Here is a 22,464-nt window from a genome sequence, read left to right as displayed (position 1 = left end):
GCCACTTACACCCGAATAAATCCACTTCCGGGTTGGCGCATGTTAGACGTTCTGATTGGCCGAGCTGAAGAGAAAGTGTTGTTCCATTGGCTAAATCTGTGTAATAGGCGTGGACACCACATTGTTTGCGGATATGCTACGAGATAGAGAATCAAAGTCCACTTTGTTACGGCTTATAGTTCTGTACTTCTATTTATACGATATTTGAAGTAAGTAAGTACCAAAATGTCTACGTTGTGTGCACGGATATTTCTTTTTCCTCTTAAGGTTTAGCTACCATTCATAAAAAGAAGCACACACACCTTGTTGCTTTATTTATTGAGACCTACTGTACACTGCTACAAAAGGCAGGATGAGGAATCCACCGTGGCCCACAGGGAAGAAACTGGTACATCTGGATTTAAAAGGTGCCCCTCCGAAAATTGAATACCTACACCAGGTAAAATTAAGCCGCTCTGTCATAGCAACGCTTTAAACATGTATGTGTAAACGCTTTCTCGATTTTGCTGCTCCAGCTGATAGAGTGCTTCTCTCAGCTGGGTGCCGATGGCCTCCTTGTGGAATATGAGGACATGTTTCCTTATGAGGGAGAGCTGAAGCTGCTGCAGGCCACAGCACAACTTCCATACAGGTACAACACAGCTGGATATTGACCATGTTGTTATGCTTGGGAGAATTCTAGTTAATTTCGCTGTTTATGCGATGCTGTGTTTTTAGCCAAGATGAGATATTGTCCCTGCAGAAAGTTGCAGAATCTAAGGGCATGGAGATTGTACCGCTTGTGCAGACCTTTGGCCATATGGAGGTAGGCTGATGTCTTGTGATTTCTCTGTGTACAAAACATAAACTCAACTACCCTTTGTATTGATACTATGGATATTTGTATTGACCCACGCACTCCCATTGTACACATTTCTCTGTCTTGTAGTTTGTGCTCAAGCACCAAGCCATGTGGAACTTGAGAGAAGTGTCAACCTGTGTGGGCACACTCAATCCTCTCAGAGAAGATGGGTTAAAGCTTGTAATGGAGATGTTGAGGCAGGTGGTGGAGCACCATCCAGGTCTAAAGACATTGCACATAGGCGCAGATGAGGTAACGTGTACTAGTTGTTGCATTTTTATCATTCCGGTATTGGCATTCTCCTAAGCTCTTTCATTTACCTTTAGGTTTACAGGTTGGGTGAGGGTGACATGTCAAAATTATGGTTGGCTTCACCTGGACGCACAGTGGAGCAACTTTTCTTGACCCATGTCGTATCGGTGGCAAGGTACATCAAAGCGGCGTGGCCTGACATCACGATCATCATGTGGGATGATATGATGAGGGGGATGAGCCAGGACACATTGAAAGGTTAGTTAGTATATCTTGACAGAAAATGTAATCTCTGTACTTTTGTGTTCACATTTTATTTAGCTATAATTTTTACAATAACTAGTGCTAAAATACATTAATGTATGAGTTTTTCCATATGCGTTACGTCTGAGCAATGGTGCCTGCGAGGGTGCTGCAATGATGTCAGCCTCCTTCTGGACTCCGAGATCTTGTGGTGGATAAAGAATTGCACCATCATCCATCCCTTTTCTATGACGCTTGTCCTCCAATTAAATGCTTTTCTCAGACGCAATGCATTATGGGAATGCATGACACCCCTGGTTATGAAGTGTTGTTTTGACTCTGGCTGACTGTAGTTCAACACTTGGATCAGTCTAAAATAGTCTAATCATGTAAATGTCTGCATTTCTTTGTTTTTATGACAGCTAGTGGTATTGCAGGACTCGTCCAACCAATGCTGTGGGATTACACACCTAATCTGGATGTGGACAACACAGGTACAAACTACAGTGTCATTTTCATTCAACAATACGGCCTGTGGAATATTACAATGATGTGATTGTTCTCAGTCTCCTACATAGTTTTGATTCAGATATACTTTATTCTCTTTCTTCGCAGTGTTGTTGCTGGAGAAGTACTATAGTGCCGGTATGCCAGATGTCTGGGCAGCAAGCTCCTTTAAAGGCTCCACCTGTGTTTACACCAGTGTTCCCAGCACACACAGACATGTCGAGAACCATTTGCAATGGTTGAAGGTGGCAGCGTCTCTCCCCACAGGTTTAAATCTGAAGGGCATTGCCATAACAGGCTGGCAAAGGTAATACTGTGTTTTTTCTAACCTTATCTTCATATGGACAAACCCTCATGAAGTGCATTTGTGCTTTCCCATCATCAGGTATGACCACCTGTCTGTGCTTTGTGAGCTCATGCCAGTGGCGCTTCCTTCACTGGCAACTTGTCTCCAAACACTTCTCCACGGCCAATTGAGTCCTGAGGTTCAAAGCAAAGTGACAAAAATGTTGGGTGTCTCCTCTGTGGAGGCAGAGTTCATGGGAGGGTGAGGCCTTCACTTTTTGTTTTTTTTTTAAATATAAAGTACATGTTGATTTTTCACTTTAAGAGCTTTTTGTCTCGTTGGTGTTTAGCGCTTCTGGTGATGCCATCCTGTTCCCGGGAAGGACACTGGCAGAGTCGATTGTGGAACTGGATGCACTCCTTACCTCAGAGGACATCATGTATTTTGAAAAAAATATGTGAGTCATGATTGGTGACATAATACTTACCTTGTTTTCTGCTCATTATTAATTCAAACCTTTATTTTATTTATTAATTATTTTGTATTTCATTTTGTTATTCATTCAACAGCTTATTTTTTTTATTTCCTTTATCACTATCTAAATCAATCAGGGGCGGCTCTGGCCACAGATTCTCTTGCCCTGCCAATTACAAAATGGTGACACCTACAAATAGGCAGCCAACAAATGTTTTTGTGACAATCACACCAAGTATTGCATCGACATTTAAAAGCAAAACTTTCTCTAATTATTAGTTTGACAATACCAGCTAGTTGCTTAATATTTTCCATTTTTTGTGTGCCATAGGTCAACAAAAACACAAGCTGCAGGGCCAGAAATGGGCCCTGGGCTGCACTTTGGACACCCCAAATCTAATTAGTTGTATTAACTCAGATGCTGCAGTAAATTCCACTTTTGGTCTTTTCCATCATAAAAAACATGGTCGATAGCTGAAGTCTGAGATTTTCCACTGTAATTGGATGAATATAGTCTGTATGTGACCTAGGTATGTACGTGGATGGTTTAGTCCCTACCACAGAGCAAGGAGGATGCTGAATCCTCTTATCGCAGTGCAGATTCACAGTCAAGCATCAGGGTGAGAACTTGTCATTTTCCAATCTGGACAGCATCGGTTGTGCCCCGCATGTGGATCGATAATATGATTATGTATCTCTCCTAAGGTATTTGGCTATGCTGCAACAGAAGGTGGCTGCGGTAAGAGAGCAGATGAGTCATTTTTACCCAGGTTCAACGGCACAAGAGTGGATAGAGGAGCATGTTAGCCCGGTGATGGCCCCCCTGCAGAGCATTATTGATGAAATCTCAGAATGCACAGTGAAGATAGTTCCATAGAATCATCTTCCTTTTTAGTGCTAATGTAAAGACTAAGGATTGGGGAATACATAACATTATGGTTCCTTGACAAAATTAAACCCAATACATATAGAATGATTTTCAAGTGGAATTCATTTATTTCTCTATGTACTTACAGTATATACAGGCCTGATTCAGAACACTTTTCACTTTTTAATTATCTTGTGTAGTGACCTCGAGATGACTGAATTTGAAGAATGAAAAGGTGTCACTTTATAAAGAAATTGATGGGCTGAAAGGAAAAGTGGAAGCTTAGAATAAACAAAGTGATGAAAAGGATCACATATCAAACATAGTATGTAATTGTGACTGGGCTTTATGTTACATGCAGGTCTTATGCTAGTGCAGCTGATAAGACACGGAGCAGAAGATGTTTCTACAAAACAGCAACAGGTGGATAAAAATGTCAATGTTTGGCTGGAATAAGGACACAACACATCATCATCATAGAGTTGATGATGAGAAAGAAGCAAACGTCTACATGAATGAGCATCTGACCTAACACAATTCTGACATCGCCATGAAGGCAAAATTTTCAATGTTTCAGTGCTTGTTGCACAACTTGTTCACAAACTTGCTGCAAATTTTGCCATTCAGCTCATTCTGAAATAGAAAGTTGCACAGTTCATGTGCATTCAAATTAAATTCAGCTGTAAACGTTACATAGTGCATTTTAGCTTCGTCCTGAAAATTCACACAAAATAACCCTGACTTTTTGAGTAGGGTATGTCTTTGGTTAACACACAGAGACGTAACAGGCAGAGGAACTTCACACATCATTTACTCGACTGGCTTGCAATTAGCTTAGTGTGTAAAAACAACCAAAAACTGGGTGGTCCAGGAAACTGTTTGGTCCGTTGACACACACAATAAATACCGATCAGGGTTCAGTAGAAAGGCACAATAATCTAGAATGTCTTGCCAAATAATACTTTACATACGAATTTGAATGTAAGAATATTTTCCTAAAATGCAAGCTGTACAATTCTGAAATAAACACGCGAGCATGCATGAATGTAATTCAAGTCTGTAGGTAAGCATACCAAGCAATAAAGGCATCACATGTTATGTCTTGGCAGTGGCAGCATCCCAAAATCCATCCAGTCAAACTTACAAGTTTATTTACATATGAACCTGTGTCAACGTTTTTCTTTTTCATCCTCTGAATCGCTGCTGTTACCCGAGGAGTCCACTTCCTCCTCTGTGTACTCTGCCATTTTATCCTGCTGCCCTCGCTCCTCCAGACCCAAAAAGCTCTTCAGCAGTGTCTCTAGGGCCTCCACATCACTGACAAGTAATGGAGAAAAGAAAAAAGCAGTCATGGTCAATCTTTTATGTCAATGTATAATCAGAAAAAAATATATATACAGTGGAACCTCTATAAGCACAATTGGATTTATCACATATCAAGCTCCAATTTGGCTGTTGTGGCTTAGGGTCTTTGTTGATACGTTCTTTCCTTTCGACACCGTGTGGAAGTCGAGAAGAGTCTCCCTTTTAAGACGGGTATCACACCACTCCCTGGAAAAGTCCATTTATTCCAGAGTGCTGGAGCTAAGACTATTGGTGGGACTTCTGCTACAGGAGCTCCAATGTTCTGTCACAGTATGTTGCATTTAGTTTTGTATTTTGACACAAAAATTATGTAATTTCCCAAATTGTACAACTTCATGAGCTAAATTTTATCTCTAGAGGTTCCACTGTATCTTGTAGGCTGTTAGTAGTTGAGAGCTACCTGCGCCCCCCAAGCGTGGCACTCTGAGTCAACGGGTAGGAAAAGCCTGTAGCCAGGCGTAACATCAAGAGGTAGCCTTTCCCCAAATAACGGACCCTTTCTTCTTGAATGCAGACATCATGGAGATGCCTCAAGTCCAACACAACTTAAAAAGGGGAGAAAACCGATAAAGACTTTTGTGTATTACTGCACTTCCCAATACAGTGGAACCCGCTTATCTCAACGCCCCTTGGTTGGCGTCATAAGCGGATTCCACTGTAGATAACCCCTCTCTCAGCCACAACTTACCTTTCTCTTGTCCCTTTTTCCACAATGTCAAAACTAAAGTGTACAAGCTAATGGTTTTGAGTTCAATAACATTTGTAGTTTTGTCAAACACTGCCTCTTCCCATTCTTCCATGTTCTGCATTGCTACAAACAGACAGCCCGTCACATAGAAAAGCTTCCACAAGATGCTATCTGTGTAGAAAACATGACAAATAGGGGCAGTCGTGAAATATATGTGTCAAGCAATGAAATATATTAATATATACATATAATACATATATGTGTTTGTGTACCAGAGCTGTAGTATGCAGCCGCCAATCCAATTGATGCCATACCTGGACACAAGGAGGGAAGACAAGTTGTTGTTTTATATTCTCACTTAATTCATCTGTCTTAATAATTTTTAAAAAATGCACATTTACCAACAAAGAGAGACCAGGAACGGATGCCAGGGGTTCTCTTCAGGTGCAGAATAGTGGCGCTTTTTTCCTCTACTAGCATGTATCCCATCTAAAACAAAAACATGTGTATACCAAACTACAAAACTATAGACTCGCCCTCATACAGTAGTACTAGTAGCCTATTTGCTGTTTGGCATGCTTTGCTCTGCTTTATATAGTTTTTTGATGGTAACTTAAATAGAAAGTGCTGCTGTCTCACCAGGCAATTGACATTTTCCAGCAGGACAACGCTTTGACAAGAAGCAATGTTTAAAATGCATATAATAAGTGTGATAGGGATGTCTCTGTTGACTCCAAATATTCCATTCCAAATCCATAGATTTCCACGTGTGGAAGATATGACATTACCATTACTTTATTGTACCTAAACCCAATTCTTCATATTTCCTTCATGTTTTCATTCTGATTCCCGTGTTTAATTTGCATCGCCACAGCAAACGTGGCCCTACTCACTGTACAATGTAACTATTTGGGCTGAAAATAATCAATATTGTGGTGTATAAAAGGTGGCCCCCTTGACACGAAAAACACAAAATCCCTTACCTTATATGTTTAGTTCACAATCACAATTCCAACAAAAGCGACGGTACACTTTATGTACTGTAATATATGAGGAAGTTCTACTCGTGTAAACGTCTTCTGGTGATACTTCCTTCCTGGATGCGTGTTGTCTGATTGGATGGATTCATTTCCGGTTGGATTCAAAATAAAAGTTAAGTAAAATAAACACACAAATGGGTGTATTATTTCAAAATAATATATTGTTACTATATTATTATAGTTATTAATATATTTTCCATACAGTTACATTTTATAATACTATAGTAATGCTGTTGTATCAATTCGATAATAAATTAAATAGTTTTGTTACAAATTAAATAAAATACCACAGTTTTAATATTAAAATAATAATATATTAATAATAAATAATATATTATATGTTCTATGTTCAATATAAGACATTTATAATTATTTTTATTGATACTTCCGGGGCAGGCAACGCTCTGTGCGCATGCGCTGCTTTGTATCGTTCTCGGTTGCAACAATGGAGTCGGACGTACATAGACATGACTGGGCCCGGTTTGAGAAACGCCGATTCCTTTAAAATCACCCATTTGTGTGTCATTAAATAACATTAACGTCTAACGATACCAGTCCCATTGACAACGAATGCACCGACCTTTCCTTTACACTTGAGGTGTGCTGAGTGCTTGTGGTTTCACCTTTTCTTCTGGGCTGTTTTGGCAGTGGAGCTCCTCCAGTGGTGCTGATGTTCATCTCTTTTGTCCCTTTTTACTTTGCTGACTGGTGAGTTTCCGAAAAAAAAATAACCTCGCAGAAAAAAAAACAGAAATGAAGCGTCAGTGCTGCGCTTCCCACAGTGTTTATTTTAAAGGTGCGGATCGATACTTGCGCGGCGAGATCGATATTTTTAACTTCTGTTTATTTTCACAAATGACTGTGGGTTTTGGTTGTTGTTGTTGTTGTTGGACACATATGGGAATTTGGGACAAAATACGAATGGCAATGGTAGTTTTTCTTTTTGTTTCATTATTTTGCTCCATTGACTTCATTTTGCCAACCCATTGCATTTACCACTGGGGAAAATGACCTTTTGTAAACATTACTTGTGAAACATGTAAATAGGTCAAGGTTTTATATTTGCAAATTGTTATATTGATCTTTGAAAAGTGTTTTTTTCCTCCCATTTTTTAGTCGTGAACAAATATTTTCCTGAAACTTATGTTCTGATGCTCTACTACTGCTTGCTAATGAACGGAGAAAGGTAGAAACAAACCTATTTTTCTGATGAAAGACAGGGGTCTAATCTTTATTTGTTAGGTTCCGTAGAAGACAATATTCTGTGTGCTTTGAAAGATCCGTTTTTTGAAAAACGGCTGTGATTGAATGAGTTAAGAATTTATGGTAGTGGTTTTATTTCATTTGAACATGCATCAGATTACAATTGAATGCATCACATAATCAGTTCACAGTTCCACATGTCCAAAAGGAGTAGGAAGAAGCAAAGCTTATTAAATCCTACCCCTCCATCTGGTACTTTTACAATCAGTAACTGTTACATTTGTTCACTTCCTGCTTTCCTAATCTCATTTAATTATTTTTTTTTTTCGTTAGTTTTTTTTTGTCACGTACCGAAGTCCAAGGTGATGAATTTCTGTTATGGGGTTTGTCAATAATGTGCGTATACGTAAATAATAACCGGTGGTGTCAGGATAATTGCGCATTGCTGATGATAAGCAGGCTGAAACTTCGGCACAGTCAAAGGAAATGATTCATTTCTCTGAAGGTAGAAGTATTTATCATCGTCTCTTCACAGATAACAGCTTAAGAAAATGTCTGAGGTCAGTATCGGGAAGCGCAAGGAAAAGTGCGAGAACTGCACCAAGCAGGTATTTTTTTTCTAGATATTTATCCCAGAGATTAACTACTCATAAATTTTAGCAGTAATGATTTGTTGAATTTATCAACAACTTCCTCAACAGTGCAACAAAAAACAGAGCAATGATGATATCAGCACACATCAGGAGAGCGATCTCGTCAATGGACAGGTAAAGCCTTATTTCGAAGTCATCTGAAAAAACATTAAACTCCAAATCTTGAAACTCCATCAGGAGCGTGAAGAATCCCAGTTGCTCCTCAGTGCGTGTCTATCCTGTGACGGCTGTATGTCTGAAGAGGAGAGCCTGAAGATCTCTCAGCAGAACTTGGAGGAAGTGGAGCGTGTTTTTGCTCTCAATAAGGTAAACTACATTTAACGGCTGGTCTTGGGAGCATTTTTGAGTAATGTCCCTCTGTCCGCATCAGAAGTGTGACGTGGCCAAGCACAAGGTTCTGGTGGCGTCGGTGTGTCCGCAATCGCTGCCTTTTTTTGCCGTAAAGTTTGACCTGGACATCGCTGAGGCTGCCAATAAACTTTGTGGTTTTCTCAAGAGCCTTGGTAAGCCGCTAAGTACTTTTACTTTTTTGTGTGCTTTATTTAGCTAGAAACACTGACGAGCCATGTTCTTTACCTTGTTTTTTATTCAAAGTATTCAAATATTGCTTAAATATGGCTTTTGCTGTCACATCATGGCTTTGAAATTCCTACACAGGCCTGACTGATCAATTACATAAGAATTATGTTAAATTGTTCACTTCATTTTACCTTACAAGAAGGTAAGATGCATTACATTTGACCTTAGAGGAAGGTAAATAAGGCGTGTAATCATGAACTGTATATCATCGTATATCATCTGTCTGGGTTTTCTGTGCAGGGGTGCAGTTTGTGTTTGATACCACTCTGGCAGCAGGTTTCAGCATCATTGAGAGTCAAAAGGAGTTTATTCAGAGGTACCGCAGGAGGCACCATGACTCCCACGCCTTGCCCATGTTCACCTCCTCCTGTCCAGGTACAACTCTCCTCATATTCTGTCTCACCTCCGCCGCCCTGTTTTTAGCTAACCGCCCTACCTTGCACCCTCGTAGCTGCAGTCATTGATTGCACACCTTGCTGGGAGTTCTTATGCGTCTGCAGCATTTGGAGAAGTGCAGATAACAGTGCGGAGCTGGTGTGGAGAGATAGAGCACCCATTTTCCACCACTCCCTGTTTGAGTGATAGGGACAGTGGCAGTGACAACTTGCTGTGGAACATTCTGACAGCTATTCTGACCCTCCTTTTGTGAGAATAACTCAACTAGATGTGGCATTGTTCACCTTCAGACAGGTAAAGGCAGGAAGTTGGCAAGGTGTAGCGCAGAGATGTCCGTACTATTAACTGAACAAGTACTGCAAATAACATAACAGACCTGAGGCTGAAATGTGGAAAGTGTTAGAAAACCAAAGTGTATGTTTGCTTGAACAGGCTGGATCCGCTATTCAGAGCGTGTCCTTGGAAGTTTGGTCACCCCCCACATCTGCACAGCAAGGTCTCCGCAGCAGATTATGGGCTGTCTAGTCAAAGACTACTTCTCAAAACAGCAGGTCAGTGAGCATATCAGCAATCAAAGGATGTGATGAGCAAACACAGGAGTTTGGTCATTTGCAGTCGGCTGATGTATTTTTTGTATTTTTATGTTTTTTATTGGCCCACTCTTTAAAAAAACAACTTTTAGAATAACATTACAAATTTTATAAGGACAAATAACTATATTTTAGTAACGTTGAAATAAAGAAAAACATGGTAATCAAGTCAAAATATTAAGATAAAAAAAGTCTGCACTCAGACTAAGCACACAAAACAAGCATCAATTGTTAGAGTATTAATATTTGGATGTCATCATAACCCCCCACTATCTTCTCTTCCAACAGAAGATAAATGTTGACAAAGTGTACCATATGGTGGTGGCTCCCTGCTTTGACAAAAAACTGGAGGCTGTCAGAGAAGAGTTTTACAGCAGTCTGCTGGAGAGCAGAGATGTGGACTGTGTCCTGACCTCAGGTTCAGTACTTGCAGTATAGTAGAGATGAAAAATACTATCTGACCTACTTTGATTTGTCATAAACATGTTCATGTTGAATTGATCATACATATTTACACTCCTGATCAAGACCAGTTGAAGTCACTGTAGTTGTTGGCGGTGGGAAAAAGTGGGAATGTTGTTCCAGGGATGGAAGATGGCTTCACAGAGAGCCACTGTCTGGAACTGGTTTCCAATTTTGTAAACTTCCCTTGTTATCTAAATGTTCTTAATTGGGGAACACACACGATGGTCCAAAAGAGTGAGCTTACTCCTCTGGAATAGTCCCGTGTCAGGCGGCCATTGTGAACACCAGCGTTGTCCTGTTGACAAAGCCAGTCATCACCACACAGACGAGGGCCTTCATAAAGTGTTTCTTCAAAAAATCTTTAGTCTGACTTCCATTTCTTTTCTTTTTTTTCATTTTGAAGCTCTGCTTACAACCTCCTTAAGATCCAAGAATGGAAAATGCAAATTCTTGCAATTTCTCAGCTCATCTTCAGGAGTGTTCTGTGTATGTTATGTGTACATGTTTCAGCAATACTTTATTCACATACTGTGTCGTGTTCCAGGGGAGATTTACTACCTTATGCAACAGAAGAAGATCTCTGTGGAGGAGCTGGACTCTGTTCCATTGGACCATGTGTGAGTTTTTGACCAGCCTCATTTTATGAAAGAACAGTTAATGTTTTGCAGAACTTGAGTCATGGTGGCAATTCATACTTCATTCATCCTTTACAATACAATAGAAAAATACAGTAGTGAATTAACCATTGCAGGCTGGGTGAAGGTGGCGACGTGGCGCTGGTTCGACATGAAGGACACGGTTCTGAGGGTTTTCTGGAACATGTGTTCAAGCATGCCGCCAAAGAGCTATTTGGTCTGGATGTCCACAAGATCACATATAAGACCCTTAGGTGAGACAAAATGACACCGGTGGGTTTGCATGGAGGAGAATTGTTATCATTCAAACACTTGAATTTTGTAGGAACCGGGATTTCCAGGAGGTGACGCTGGAGCGAGATGGAGAAACGCTGCTGCAGTTTGCTGCGGTCTATGGTTTCAGGAACATCCAGACCCTGGTTCATCGCATGAGGAAAGGACGGGTCCCTTACCAGCTGGTGGAAGTGTTGTCCTGCCCAGGAGGTATAACACTGCAACTGTGACTTCATTCTTATTCCTCACCATTTTCATTCCGACATGCTTCTCGGGGATCTCACAGGGTGCTTGAGCGGCCGTGGTCAAGCAGAGAGCGAGACGACAGGCCGGGTGGATAAAAACCTGGTCCAGCAGATGGAAGAGGCTTACAGCAGCTTGTCAGTCAGTCTCCCGGAGGTCAACCCCACCCTGCAGACCCTTTATCAAGACTGGCTTCAGGGCCAGGACTCACAGCAGGCTGGCAAGCTACTTCACACCCAGTATAAGAGTCAGAGACAGATGCCCTCGCAGGCCCCGTACATGCAGTGGTGAGGATAAAGATGATGAGAGCTGGAATGATTAATGAGGGTCCACCATCTGACAAACTATCATTGGGCTAAGTTACCCCGGGCGCACACTGAATCCGTTGCAGCTCTGGTCTCGCGAGAGTAGATGTTCACGTGATAAGTAGCCTTGTATACAGGACGTTTTTGTAAACCATTTGCCTGCACAGCCACGCCTTTTGACATCATAAAATGAGTAAGTACTTCCAATAAAATTAAATTACGTTTAATGACTTCATATTGTTGTTTGTTCTCTGATGGTACAATGTTGATACATATCGTTCAAATTGTCACTGTAACGATTATCACATTTCTTCTAGTGATATGACATGAGTATTCTGGTGTCTGGAAAAAAAAAGGTTGACCCCAAACGGAGTATTTCCTTTTGGCCGTATGGCCGCCGGAGCTGCACCACAAGAGCTAGTGTGAGCCTGCAACAGATCCACAACGGATTCAGTGTGAGCCTGGGGTTCAGGACAAGCCAGCCAGCATGTTTAAACCAATCACAGCTGGACGGAGTAGATGCAGACCTCCACTGGAGGACGCTGTAGAGTCAAAACAAAGAATACTTTAGTGCAGACAAGTTCACAAATGTGATGTGATTTCTTGTTGACATGCCCAACAATAAGCCAACTAAGAAAAACTCATCCGAATGTACATAAGGAACATATTTTTTTAATCTAAACCAGTCCAAAGTTAAATGTACAGAATAAGTGTTAGAATTATTCAACAGTAATCAACCTGTTGCCTCGTCGGTCAATGAAAAATGTGAGTTTGAAGCGTGATCAGTATTTCTTTGGAATGATACAAGCTGTGGTAGCAGGGAGGAAAAGTGGTAACTTCATAGTTGTCCCAGTGTCTGGCTTTGAGTATCTATACGCGCCTTTGGTTGTTTGTATGCACCCAAAGTCGGCTAGGGGAGGTTACATCACAACAAACAATGGCAAATTTTTTGTTTTAATTTATTTATGTTGCTGGTGTTTTGTCTTTTATAAAATTGATACATGCTGACCACAAAAAAAAAGTCTGACAACTGAAAATTGTTGGTTTTATTTGTTTAGAGTAGGGGTGTCCAAAGTGCAGCAGTTTGTTTTTCATTAGTTAGTGATACACTGTAAAACTAAACATTAAATTTTTGGGGAAAATGTAGCAAAAAGGCACAATGCAAAGTGGAAATGCTGAAATGTTGATACATGAAGCTTTTCTTTTAAATATGTGCTTCAACGTGTCTTGTCATACTCCACGTCTTGTACAGTTAAATCTTTTAAATGGAGTGACTTGTTTTAAATTTTTTGACATTTAAGTCTTTTGCCATTTCTAGCTAAAAGATACCCACCCAAACAATTTCTAAAAGCTTATTTTACCTACAAATTTGTCTGTGGTATGACCAAGTTTGTGCTGTACACTTGATGGTGAAAGCGGGCTTGCACCTGCAAAACAACCAACCATCTTACTTCCTTTTTCCAACCACATCACTTCTGTGTGAAAAAGTCAAGCTGTTTAGTCCGTCAGCTGCTGCGTTCAACAAGGCTGGGAAGGATGAAAGTCAGCTGGTGGAGCTGGGTGCTTGGACTACTATGCATTCCAGCTGTAGTGAACACCTGGCCAGGTGAGGAATATCAAATATCATTGGCGCTAAAATATTTAGGATTTCTTGAACGAGTCATCTTTTTCTGTTGTTTAGAGTCTTGCCATTAAAACCGCTACTTTTTTTTTTTTAGCTCTCCAAGAGAAAACCTTTTTAGCCACACATGTGCATCAGCCTTATTTATGTTTCAAATCGCATATTTACTCATTGTATGTCTTCTATACTGGGTAATACGTGATTAAAGGTGAATATAGGGGTGTTATTCAATGTCTAGAGATCTCTAATGTTTAAAAATGTATTTAGAAGGTTGTAAACAGCGGTCAAGTTGTTAGCTTGCAGACGTCACAGCTAGTAGACTTGGGTTCAATTCCACCTTCGGCCATCTCTGTGTGGAGTTTGCATGTTCTCCCCGTGTATGCGTGGGTTTTCCCCCGGGAACTCCGGTTTCCGCCCACATTCCAAGAAACATGTTTGGTTTGTCCATAGGTATGAATGTGAGTGTGAATGGTTGTTTGTCTATATGTGCGCTGTGATTGGCTCGCCTCTCGCCCAAAGACAGCTGGGATAGGCTCCAGCACCCCCCACGACCCTTGTGAGGAAAAGCGGTAGAAAATGAATGAATAAACAGGTTTTATTCTACTCTAACAACAATGTTCCATTTATGAGTAAGGAATCTTCCTTGTGTCTGGAAGCAGTTAACCACGATAAATAAGGGATTACTGTATTTTTCCGGAACTTGTCCTGGAGCCACACTTTGGACACCCCGGACTGAACCATTGTTTTGTCAATTTGGTTGCAGCCTTGAGGTCATTGTCACGCCGAGACATGACCTGACTGCACATCAATTAATTAAATGTATCTCTTCCTCACAGTTTCTCAGAATCCTTCACAAGCGTCTGTTGTAAGCGTCAACTCCTCCTCTGAGATAACCTGCTCCACCGTCTTGCCTGATCCAGTAGGGGTCTACCTCCGCAGGCATTTCCAAGGCCGAAGGGATGTGCTGTACTTGTCCTTGGATAAAGGCCGGCTTATCAAGAGCACAACAGCTACAGAATTTCAGGGCCGAATTCACATAACTTCTTTCAACCACCCCGACCAGGGCCGTGGCTTCACTATCAAGCTGTCTCTGCTGCAGATGGAAGACGCTGACCTGTATACCTGTCAATGGACCTTCTTCAAATTAGACGCTCAGAATGAGAAAACCCTCCTCAGCAATGACACCGTCATCATTGTCAGAGGTGAAAGTGAAAGTGTTGCTGTTCAAAGAAGAGCTCTTCCCACTTTGTCAGACTTCATAACAAATAGTACACGTCTTTTCCCCTCACAGAAGTGAAACAATGCAGTAATATTTTGGATCTCATCATGATTGCTGTGAATGTGACGGTATTAACGGTCACCATGGCAGCAGTAGGAATCATTTTCAGACGCAGATACAGAGTAAGGTCCCACTTATTATCACACTGTTTTCAATGTTGTTGTGTTGTTGTTGTTTTTTTAATTTTTTGTGTGTTTTTTCTTTGTGTTCCCACAGTTTAAAAAGCAATTCCAAACTGCCAGACCATCAGTTCCAACCAGAACATACAGATTACAACATGCGTGCCATCATTCCTACTTAGAAAGTCCAGTGGACATAAGATACATATAGTGCAAAGATATTCTTGTCTTGCAACAAAAAGCTCAGCCTGCAAATTGCAAAGGTGTCAACTTCTGGTCTTTGGTTTCCTTTTCATAACAAATGTGTCTTTTGTTTCCTTTTCACAACAAATGTGCTTTGCTGGCCTATTATGTGCTTGTACTATACCACATCCTACCCATGTAGGAAGGCGATTGATAAAATGTATGTATGTATGTAAGTCTTTAGCACATAAGCACTGTTGTAAAATGCCATTTTAACAAATAATAACAATCAAATAAAGCAAAACCAGTGTCACAAGAAAAAAGTTCTGACAGAGCATTCAGGATTTAGTCAGCACACGGAAATGTAATCCACACATTTGTTGTTTATTAAACCTGACTGGAAATATGTTGTCTTGCTGGGAGATACATTTTACTCAAAACATTTCACTGAAAATGTCAAATATTTCCAAGTCATCAGATTAAAGTCTGAGTCAAGTCTCGAGTCATTAAGAGTCAAGAGTCAATAAAAAATAATACATTGAAAATGTTGTATTTGTGTATTTGTATTCATGAATTGAAACATTCAAGGCGGAACAACATACTTTATTTCAGTTTTCTCCCGGACGACATTGGATGGTGCACACCGTGACTGTCAGAGATGAGTGTTTGGTGATGCTGTCTTCATCATGTTAAGAAGTTAATATGTGTAGAATTAAAAGGTAGCACCGCTTTATGCTGACCAAAAACTTGTTTTTTTTCCTTGGCTTGTCTCTGTTTTCAGTCTTTGCTGCCTGACCAAAGCTCAAAGCGGAGTGGACTGCCTACCAAACAGGAACAATTTCAACATTTCTTGTTTTAAAACCCACTGTTTTCGCTAAAGAAATACAAATGGCCGGCTATAAAAGACTTTTTAACAAAGCCACTTTATGGACTTGGAGAAGAAGTCGCTGGATTAGTCGATATGGTGAGTCGCTTTGACTTAAATGTTGATTTATAATGTGAAAAGTATGTTTGCATGTTGACAGAGCTTAGCGAACCACCTAACATTTCACAAATACTCTTCATCCATTGTTGATTTCTCAAATACCGCACCGACTATAATAAGCAAGTAAGCTTGAGATTTTAAATACGTCACTGATTAAGTTAATAATTTTGGATTTTCAACAAGAACATCCCAGATGAGCATTGTTTTGGACAGTAATAAATCAGGTACTGATTGTGCTTACACCTTTTTTCCAGCTAAAAAGGTTGACAACCACTGTATTAAGCCACTTTCATTTACGTTGATTATGCATTTAAAAAACAAACGAAGCATTTACTTTAACAATAAACCTTAACAGAGTCTTCAGCTGCGTTTGGAGACGCAGCTTATTCTTCTTGCAGACCAAAGGTGTGTATTGTTGGGAGCGGGCCAGCAGGTTTCTACACAGCACAGCACCTGATGAAGGTATGAATATAGACATATTCATGATTCATGATTTTTAGGTTTACAGTGGATCCCTCCAATTGCATATTCATGGATCTCCTCTAATTCAACCAACGTTCCCAAAAATAGTCTGTATTTTGGGGCAGAAAACCCACCTCATTCACCCTAAGTCAGTATCTCATTGATAATTATGTGCTAATAAAGTAGAGGTGTCCAGGTGTTCTATTCTTTTTTTGTGCCACACATCGTGAAAAATGAAAAATTTTGTAAACCGACACATGTAGACACAACAAATGATAAGATGTTGTTGAGAAAACTGCATATTAGCTTTATGATATAGGTGAAAAAGTCTTTTTTTGATTACTAAATTAGATTTTTTTGTATGTTTACATCATCCTCTCAGGCTCCTCAAGACCTGGAGGTGGACATTTATGAGCGACTTCCTGTCCCCTTTGGCCTAGTCAGGTTTGGGGTTGCTCCTGATCATCCTGAAGTGAAGGTAAGGCCAAAAGCAGGGGTGTCCAAACTTTTTCTACTGAGGGCCACATAAAGATAACTTGAAGGATGTGGTGGCCGCTTTGATCCATTGTGAGCATGAAAGAAGCTAGAACCAATCCAATGTATTTTCCTTAGAGAATAATCACCGACATTAATTCCTCAGAACGTCATCAACACTTTCACGCAGACAGCCAAACATGCTCGCTGTAGTTTCTACGGTAACGTGAACATTGGGAAGGATGTGAGCGTTCAAGAGCTGCAGCAAGCCTATCATGCCGTTATATTGGTAAGATGCTTCTGTTAAAGATTTTTCATGTGTGTGATTGTTATTTATTTTAACATGTGTTGTGGTAGAGTTATGGTGCGGAGGCAAATAGGAGTATGGGGATACCCGGAGAAGACTTGGCCGGTGTGTACTCTGCAAAAGACTTTGTGGGCTGGTACAATGGACTGCCGAGCTGTCGAGAGGTATATCTCTTCTTGAAGCTGATTTTTTGTATTTTTTTTTTTTTTTTTAGATTTAGCTTGTTGATCATCTTTTCCATTCAGCTGAGTCCAGATCTGAGTTGTGAAACAGCAGTTGTCCTGGGTCAAGGCAATGTCGCTCTGGACGTCGCAAGAATATTACTGTCACCCACAGACATTTTAAAGGTAAGCAAAGACAGTATTGGTGCTTGTTTACAGTATAAGGCGATGGGTGTGTGTTGTGCTTCTTTAATGGTGATAATAATGTCAAAATAAAATGTTTAAACACTTTCAAATATCAACATACACAAATACATAGATACTGCTGTATCATTAATTATGTGTTTTAGTCATTTCATGTTATGTTTGTATTGTTGCCATAAATGAGAACATTATTCCGTTGGTCTGCAGAAGACTGACATCACCCAGCCAGCCCTTGAAGCTCTGATGGAAAGCAAGGTTCGCAGGGTGCTAATTGTCGGCCGAAGAGGACCCATGCAAGTCGCATGCACAATCAAGGTGTGGGAAAAAAAAGTCTTCTGTATCCAATAACATATTCCTTGACTTTGCAAACAATACAACAATGTAACAATATAAAAAAGTTGTTTTTGTATTGTCCATAGGTATGAATATGATGTGAATGGTTTGTCTATATGTACCCTGCCATTGGCTCGCAACCAGTCCACCAGTCTCGCCCCAAAGTCAGCTGGGATAGGCTCCAGCATACCCCTGTGACTCTTCAGTCAGGACGATCAGGATAAAAATGAAATGAAGAACTTGATGAGAGGTCATGTTAGCATATGCGAGGGATAGTAGTCATCATACATGGATTGTTATCTGACTGCTAAGCACGCATTGTACATTTAGACCTCATAAATAGCTAGAAGATGCCTGGTGGGTTACAATGTAGTTGTCTAACTGCATTTCTCTGTGATCCAGTTCCTCTTGTTGTTAACTGTATTTGTTTTTTTTCACTACAGGAGCTTCGAGAAATGGTCAACCTACCTGGGACCAGACCTGAGATGCTGCCAGCAGATTTTGATGGTGTACTTGAGGCTGTTCAAGGTGAGAGTTCATCTAAATATCTTCTAGGGTAGCACTTTCTAGATGCCAACTCGGGTTCTCTGACTCTGAGGAACATCTGCAAACCACTACTCCACTGCACTCCAGTATATAATATTATAGATCTAGAAATATGCATTTACAGAGATTAAAACTTGCACCTCCACGTTTTCCACATATTCTCTTGTCGTGTTTTGTTGTTTTTGGGGGCAGTTTGTCCCACGGTGAGGTCATCTGTCCTCATTTGTCATCGCTTGCCATGTCCTTGCTTAAGAAAAAACAGCAGGGCGGATTGATGTTGCATGTAGTTCATGGTTTATTATGATAACTTGTACCATAACAAAAAGGTTAAAGAAAAAGCAAAATACATTATAGAAAGAAATAAAACCATGGACCTTTGATTAAATAGTAACAGTAATAGCTGGTATCGGCTAGCATTAGCTCTTCACCCTACATACTGGACTTTGGTCAAAAAATGACACCGGGATTTGCTGAGTAATACCCTGGGGTGATCAAAAATAAAATACACGTGATCTACTTTGAATTAGATATCAGCAACAACAACAAAAAAAGACCCAACATCTTACACTTTCAGATTTACCAAGACCAAGAAAGCGTCTGACAGAGTTGATGTTGAAGGTAGCCCTCCAGCTTCCAGCAGAAAAGGAGCAGGAAAGAAGAAACATGTCTACACGCAGTTGGGGACTTAGATTCTTCCGGAGCCCACTTCAGGTCCTTCCAAGTCCTGATGGCACCACGGCGGCTGCCATCCGCCTGGCAGTCAACAAACTGGAGGTAAAGTGGATTTTGTATTCTTGTTCTTGTGCTGAAGATTGCTAATTGAACGAGTTTTAACATCAGGGTTCCGGTGAAGCAGCGCGGGCAGTGCTCACTAACGAGGTGGAGGACGTGACCTGTGGACTAGTCATCAGCAGCATTGGCTACAAGAGCCTCCTCATAGACCCATCAGTGCCGTTTGACTCTCACAGAGCTATAGTCCCAAACCAAATGGGCCGTGTTCAACAAGCTGCAGGTACCCAGAAAAAAAACATAAAGCACCAAGTGAGCTAAAATCAAGAAGATAAGTAAACACGCATCAAATTGTTCCTAGGTCTTTACTGCAGTGGCTGGCTTAAAACAGGCCCAACTGGCGTGATAGCCACCACTATGAATAATAGTTTTGACACTGCACGATCCTTGATGGAAGACATGGACTCTGGAAAACTGGATGTCTCTACTGCCAAGTCTGGTGCACAAAGTATCAGATCTCTGCTTGAAAAGAGAGGTATCGCACTATAGTACATTGGCAGATTTCTTCACTGTGTACCTGTAATTGGTTCTTATTTAAAATGTGTTTGTCTGTGAGAGGCATATACGGTTTATAAGCATTTTGGGGGCTTTTTATGGGTGTCCCCAATATTTGTAGCCAGTCTACAAAATTATACCTGACACCAATTACTTGTTAAAATCACACGTTGGTTTAGCAAGATCCTACTATGATATTTGCATATATTCTCAAATGACATCAGTGAATTGCTCACAAGGATGTTTGGAAAAGCAGAGAATTCTGGTTTATCATCTCCACAGAAGTCAAGCCTGTGACCTTCTCAGACTGGGAGAAGATTGACCGTGTGGAGACGAGGAGGGGTGAGTCCACAGGAAAACCCAGAGAAAAACTGATGACCGTGGAAGAAATGTTGCAGGTGGCGTGGACGTGATCATCACAGAGCGATTGCTTGGTAAAACTGTTCAAGATGTGTCCAACATTTGACAAGGCAGGGAGTGGTTACTTGACCCATGAGGAATGGAAAATTATGTCAATACGTCTTAAATGTATACATTTTTTCTGATTTATTTCAAATAAAATGTCTGGTCTTTCTATACTAGTTTGATGTCCAGGTGCAATATAATGAATCAAACCTTTTCATTGGATTAGTTTGTGCCGTTAAAAATACTGAAATGTCAAAGATGCAACAGTGGGGAAAATGCATGATCCCCTTACAGTAAGAACAGTCCGGAAGTTTTATGACCAAATCATAATTTGATTTGTCTTCTGCATGTGCATTCTTGTCCCCAAGGTCCTTTGGCAGCCATTTGGTTTTGCCGATGGTGAAGTTTGAAGGTCTACATGGAGATTATGAGTACCTAAAAAGGACAGGATTACTGGTGTGCTTGATGGGCATGTAACCCGCCTGTGGGGTTCAGAATTTTTGCTGGTTGGTAGGGAATTAAGTACTTTTATTCGTAATCTTTAAATGGCTGGATTTGAGTTTAAATTCCTAGAAAACCCACCATTAAAAAAAAAAAAAAAAAAAAAAAAAAAAAAAAAAAAAAAAACTTTTCCTGTTAGGGGTAACTATACAAAATCAGGAGATGAAATCCTTGAATGACATGTCTACAAAGCACATCTTGGAGCCAAATATCCTCTGAAGCAATATTGATTCACCAAAATGGGTGAATTTTAAAAGGTTAAGAGACCGCAGGAAATGTGGCAATTAAGTTTTTTGGACCACATTACTTGGAACTAACCACCCAGACTAAATAATGAAGCAGCAATTAAACAGCTTCAATATACATATTTTATACTAAAGCACCTTGCACTTTAGTTTCAAATAAAACAATGCATAAACTTGGTGTAAAATTTTTATTTATAATCAGTTTGTTGAAATCTGTCATGCTTTGTTATCTTGCAGCAATCATTGGACACGGCATACCTTAAACAGTTGCGTTGCCCTGGTGAACTTGGCCCTGAGAGTCACTGTGATCCTCCACCACACTGCTGCTCTGATTGCTTGATACATTGTAACTGGAGGTCACCTTGTGGTCCTTTTCCAAGTCCGCCATGTAGTCCAAGGTCAGGCTGTGGCCCATGTCATCATGGCGGTCAGAGGTCTCACTTTGGTCCACGTAGTCATCATGACTAGAGTTGTAATTTAGGTAGTCTAGGGTCAGGCTGTGGTCCATGTCATCGTGGTGGCTCGAGTTGTCATGGTGGTCATCAAAGGTCACACTGTGGCCCATATCATGGTGGCTCGAGTTGTCGTGGTGGTCATCAAAGGTCACACTGTGGCCCATATCATGGTGGCTCGAGTTGTCGTGGTGGTCATCAAAGGTCACACTGTGGCCCATATCATGGTGGCTCGAGTTGTCGTGGTGGTCATCAAAGGTCACACTGTGGCCCTCATCATGGTGGCTCGAGTTGTCGTGGTGGTCATCAAAGGTCACACTGTGGCCCTCATCATGGTGGCTCGAGTTGTCATGGTGGTCAAAGGTCACACTGGGGGCCATGTCGTCATCATCATGACTAGAGTTGTAATTTAGGTAGTCTAGGGTCAGGCTTTGGTCCATGTCATCATGGTGGCTCGAGTTGTCATGGTGGTCATCAAAGGTCACACTGTGGCCCATATCATGGTGGCTCGAGTTGTCGTGGTGGTCATCAAAGGTCACACTGTGGCCCATATCATGGTGGCTCGAGTTGTCGTGGTGGTCATCAAAGGTCACACTGTGGCCCTCATCATGGTGGCTCGAGTTGTCATGGTGGTCAAAGGTCACACTGGGGGCCATGTTATCATCATGACTAGAGTTGTAATTTAGGTAGTCTAGGGTCAGGCTGTGGTCCATGTCATCGTGGTCATCAAAGGTCACACTGTGGCCCATATCATGGTGGCTCGAGTTGTCGTGGTGGTCATCAAAGGTCACACTGTGGCCCTCATCATGGTGACTCGAGTTGTCATGGTGGTCAAAGGTCACACTGGGGGCCATGTCGTCATCATCATGACTAGAGTTGTAATTTAGGTAGTCTAGGGTCAGGCTTTGGTCCATGTCATCATGGTGGCTCGAGTTGTCATGGTGGTCATCAAAGGCCACCCTGTGGTCCACATAGCCATTGTGGTAGTCTGTCACAC

The 22,464-nt window shown here is 41.0% G+C and overlaps 5 protein-coding genes across 12 annotated transcripts; 3 read left to right on the top strand and 2 right to left on the bottom strand.

Moving 5' to 3' along the window:
* Window positions 1–94: 94 nt before the first annotated feature.
* hexd (hexosaminidase d) lies at window positions 95–4,939 on the top strand. 2 transcript variants are annotated; one of them, XM_058062122.2, is made up of 12 exons: window positions 95–209; window positions 348–439; window positions 516–631; window positions 718–805; window positions 929–1,093; window positions 1,168–1,351; window positions 1,759–1,830; window positions 1,952–2,150; window positions 2,229–2,390; window positions 2,479–2,586; window positions 3,134–3,223; window positions 3,309–4,939. In XM_058062122.2, exons 2-12 carry the CDS (start codon window positions 353–355, stop codon window positions 3,478–3,480), a joined length of 1,443 nt encoding a protein of 480 aa, XP_057918105.2. In that variant the 5' UTR covers window positions 95–209; window positions 348–352; the 3' UTR covers window positions 3,481–4,939. The 2 variants fall into 2 exon arrangements, with proteins under 2 accessions (XP_057918105.2, XP_057918104.2); XM_058062121.2 differs by having other exon boundaries at window positions 120–439.
* cybc1 (cytochrome b-245 chaperone 1) lies at window positions 4,606–6,611 on the bottom strand. The gene is made up of 6 exons (XM_058062124.2): window positions 6,508–6,611; window positions 5,926–6,013; window positions 5,797–5,838; window positions 5,525–5,695; window positions 5,237–5,381; window positions 4,606–4,788 (listed from the first exon to the last, which is right to left on the bottom strand). The coding sequence occupies exons 2-6, from the start codon at window positions 6,011–6,013 to the stop codon at window positions 4,641–4,643; spliced, it is 594 nt and encodes a 197-aa protein (XP_057918107.2). The 5' UTR covers window positions 6,508–6,611; the 3' UTR covers window positions 4,606–4,640.
* A 362-nt stretch (window positions 6,612–6,973) lies between these two features.
* narf (nuclear prelamin A recognition factor) lies at window positions 6,974–15,694 on the top strand. 2 transcript variants are annotated; one of them, XR_009120785.2, is made up of 15 exons: window positions 6,974–7,272; window positions 8,303–8,375; window positions 8,469–8,534; window positions 8,598–8,726; window positions 8,791–8,923; window positions 9,240–9,374; window positions 9,828–9,946; window positions 10,274–10,403; window positions 10,995–11,067; window positions 11,202–11,339; window positions 11,411–11,568; window positions 11,645–13,512; window positions 14,364–14,729; window positions 14,819–14,928; window positions 15,023–15,694. XR_009120785.2 is itself a non-coding variant. In XM_058062123.2 (12 exons), the coding sequence occupies exons 2-12, from the start codon at window positions 8,319–8,321 to the stop codon at window positions 11,890–11,892; spliced, it is 1,386 nt and encodes a 461-aa protein (XP_057918106.2). In that variant the 5' UTR covers window positions 6,974–7,272; window positions 8,303–8,318; the 3' UTR covers window positions 11,893–13,657. The 2 variants fall into 2 exon arrangements, 1 of the variants encoding a protein (XP_057918106.2); XM_058062123.2 differs by lacking the exons at window positions 14,364–14,729; window positions 14,819–14,928; window positions 15,023–15,694 and having other exon boundaries at window positions 11,645–13,657.
* Window positions 15,695–15,745: 51 nt separating this feature from the next.
* fdxr (ferredoxin reductase) lies at window positions 15,746–21,727 on the top strand. 5 transcript variants are annotated; one of them, XM_078788913.1, is made up of 13 exons: window positions 15,746–15,827; window positions 15,890–16,072; window positions 16,449–16,555; window positions 16,938–17,033; window positions 17,196–17,318; window positions 17,387–17,500; window positions 17,582–17,683; window positions 17,909–18,016; window positions 18,478–18,562; window positions 19,155–19,354; window positions 19,421–19,592; window positions 19,671–19,844; window positions 20,147–21,727. In XM_078788913.1, the coding sequence occupies exons 2-13, from the start codon at window positions 15,997–15,999 to the stop codon at window positions 20,275–20,277; spliced, it is 1,488 nt and encodes a 495-aa protein (XP_078645039.1). In that variant the 5' UTR covers window positions 15,746–15,827; window positions 15,890–15,996; the 3' UTR covers window positions 20,278–21,727. The 5 variants fall into 5 exon arrangements, with proteins under 5 accessions (XP_078645039.1, XP_078645042.1, XP_078645040.1 ...); XM_078788916.1 differs by having other exon boundaries at window positions 15,751–16,072; window positions 20,147–20,206; window positions 20,638–21,727; XM_078788914.1 differs by having other exon boundaries at window positions 15,752–16,072; window positions 20,147–20,298; window positions 20,638–21,727.
* On the bottom strand, window positions 21,190–22,185 carry LOC131109758 (uncharacterized). 2 transcript variants are annotated; one of them, XM_078788918.1, is made up of 3 exons: window positions 22,107–22,185; window positions 21,831–22,055; window positions 21,190–21,779 (listed from the first exon to the last, which is right to left on the bottom strand). In XM_078788918.1, exons 1-3 carry the CDS (start codon window positions 22,178–22,180, stop codon window positions 21,275–21,277), a joined length of 804 nt encoding a protein of 267 aa, XP_078645044.1. In that variant the 5' UTR covers window positions 22,181–22,185; the 3' UTR covers window positions 21,190–21,274. The 2 variants fall into 2 exon arrangements, with proteins under 2 accessions (XP_078645044.1, XP_078645043.1); XM_078788917.1 differs by having other exon boundaries at window positions 21,190–22,055.
* Between the last annotated feature and the right edge of the window lie 279 nt (window positions 22,186–22,464).

Source organism: Doryrhamphus excisus, linkage group LG2 (genome assembly GCF_037039965.1).
Source record: "Doryrhamphus excisus strain RoL-2023G ecotype Guam linkage group LG2, RoL_Dexc_Guam_v1.1, whole genome shotgun sequence".
Taxonomy (NCBI): Eukaryota; Metazoa; Chordata; class Actinopteri; order Syngnathiformes; family Syngnathidae; genus Doryrhamphus; species Doryrhamphus excisus.
The sequence above is the reverse complement of the archived record's forward strand: the minus strand, read 5'-3'. Positions and strand labels throughout refer to the sequence as shown.